Source organism: Mandrillus leucophaeus, unplaced genomic scaffold, assembly GCF_000951045.1.
Source record: "Mandrillus leucophaeus isolate KB7577 unplaced genomic scaffold, Mleu.le_1.0 Scaffold693, whole genome shotgun sequence".
In the NCBI taxonomy this organism is placed as follows: domain Eukaryota; kingdom Metazoa; phylum Chordata; class Mammalia; order Primates; family Cercopithecidae; genus Mandrillus; species Mandrillus leucophaeus.
The window spans coordinates 533,904-534,908 of record NW_012107508.1 but is presented as its reverse complement, the minus strand read 5'-3'; the positions used below and the strand labels follow the sequence as shown (position 1 = coordinate 534,908).

General features: G+C 42.4%; 1 protein-coding gene across 1 annotated transcript in view; it reads right to left on the bottom strand.

Annotated features, from left to right (window-relative positions):
- LOC105555638 overlaps nucleotides 1–1,005 on the bottom strand; it is a 100,740-nt gene that overhangs the window by 62,214 nt on the left and 37,521 nt on the right. Inside the window, exon 7 of the mRNA XM_012002665.1 lies at nucleotides 634–782. Within this exon, the coding sequence (XP_011858055.1) occupies nucleotides 634–782 (149 nt within the window). The remainder of the gene's footprint in view (nucleotides 1–633; nucleotides 783–1,005) is intronic.

Here is a 1,005-nt window from a genome sequence, read left to right as displayed (position 1 = left end):
TCTTCTGTTTTCTTTTTGAGACAGAGTCTTGCTCTGTCACTCAGGCTGGAATGCAGTGATAGGATCTCGGCTCACCACAGCTTTCATCCCCCACCTCAGCTCAAGTGATCCTCCCATCTCAGCCTCTCAGAATGCTGGGATTACAGGTGAGGGCCACTGTGCCCAGCCCACCACAGTTTTCTTTCTACCTCCTCATCTGATGAATATTGACCCATCACCTAGGGAATTGTGGTTTCCCTTGTCCAAACTACCAAAATAATATACATGGCATCTTTTGTGGTCTTCAGATTTTCTACCTTGCATTAAGAGCATCTCTTCTCTACTGTACCAAGGACACCTTGGAACAGCAGCATCGCCTTCTATATTTGTGTCTTTCTTAGCACTGAGCACAATATCTTGCATAAACTAGCCTTAAACAAATATTTGTAGAAAGAATAAACAAATGAAAGTGACTCTTCTTGAGAACTCTAATATTTACTCGGAAACATTAACTCTAAGAAGGTTTTAGAGGGTCCTCTTCAGCCATGCCTTGATAAGGTGCAAGGAAACTGGACATGCAACCCCCTCAACCCTCCCCATCTTTGCTTCCCTCGGCTGACAGCAGTAAGAGCCCTGCAGGAATTCCAGCCTTACTTGCAGTAATCGAGGACAAGAGAACGCAAACTACTGAACCGCAGAGCCTTCCCAAGTCGCTCTAGAGACCACAGATTCATTTTGCAATCAATGATTTCTAGGGTGGTAAACGGGCAGGTGGTGTGCTCCTTCGATTCCAGAAGCAAAGCCTAAGAATGCAAGATATAAAAAATGCTTACATAATGATGACAACTATGCTCTGTGCTTTAAAATGTTGCTTACAAGTCCATCATGTTAATTACCTCAACATTTTCGCCCCAAGATACCTTTCTAATTATCTGAGGAAAAGGTGGCATGAAAATAAAATACTTTCCCTTTAAAACAAAGAGTCATTGAAGAATTACAAGGGAAACATCAAGCTTTATAAAGAGA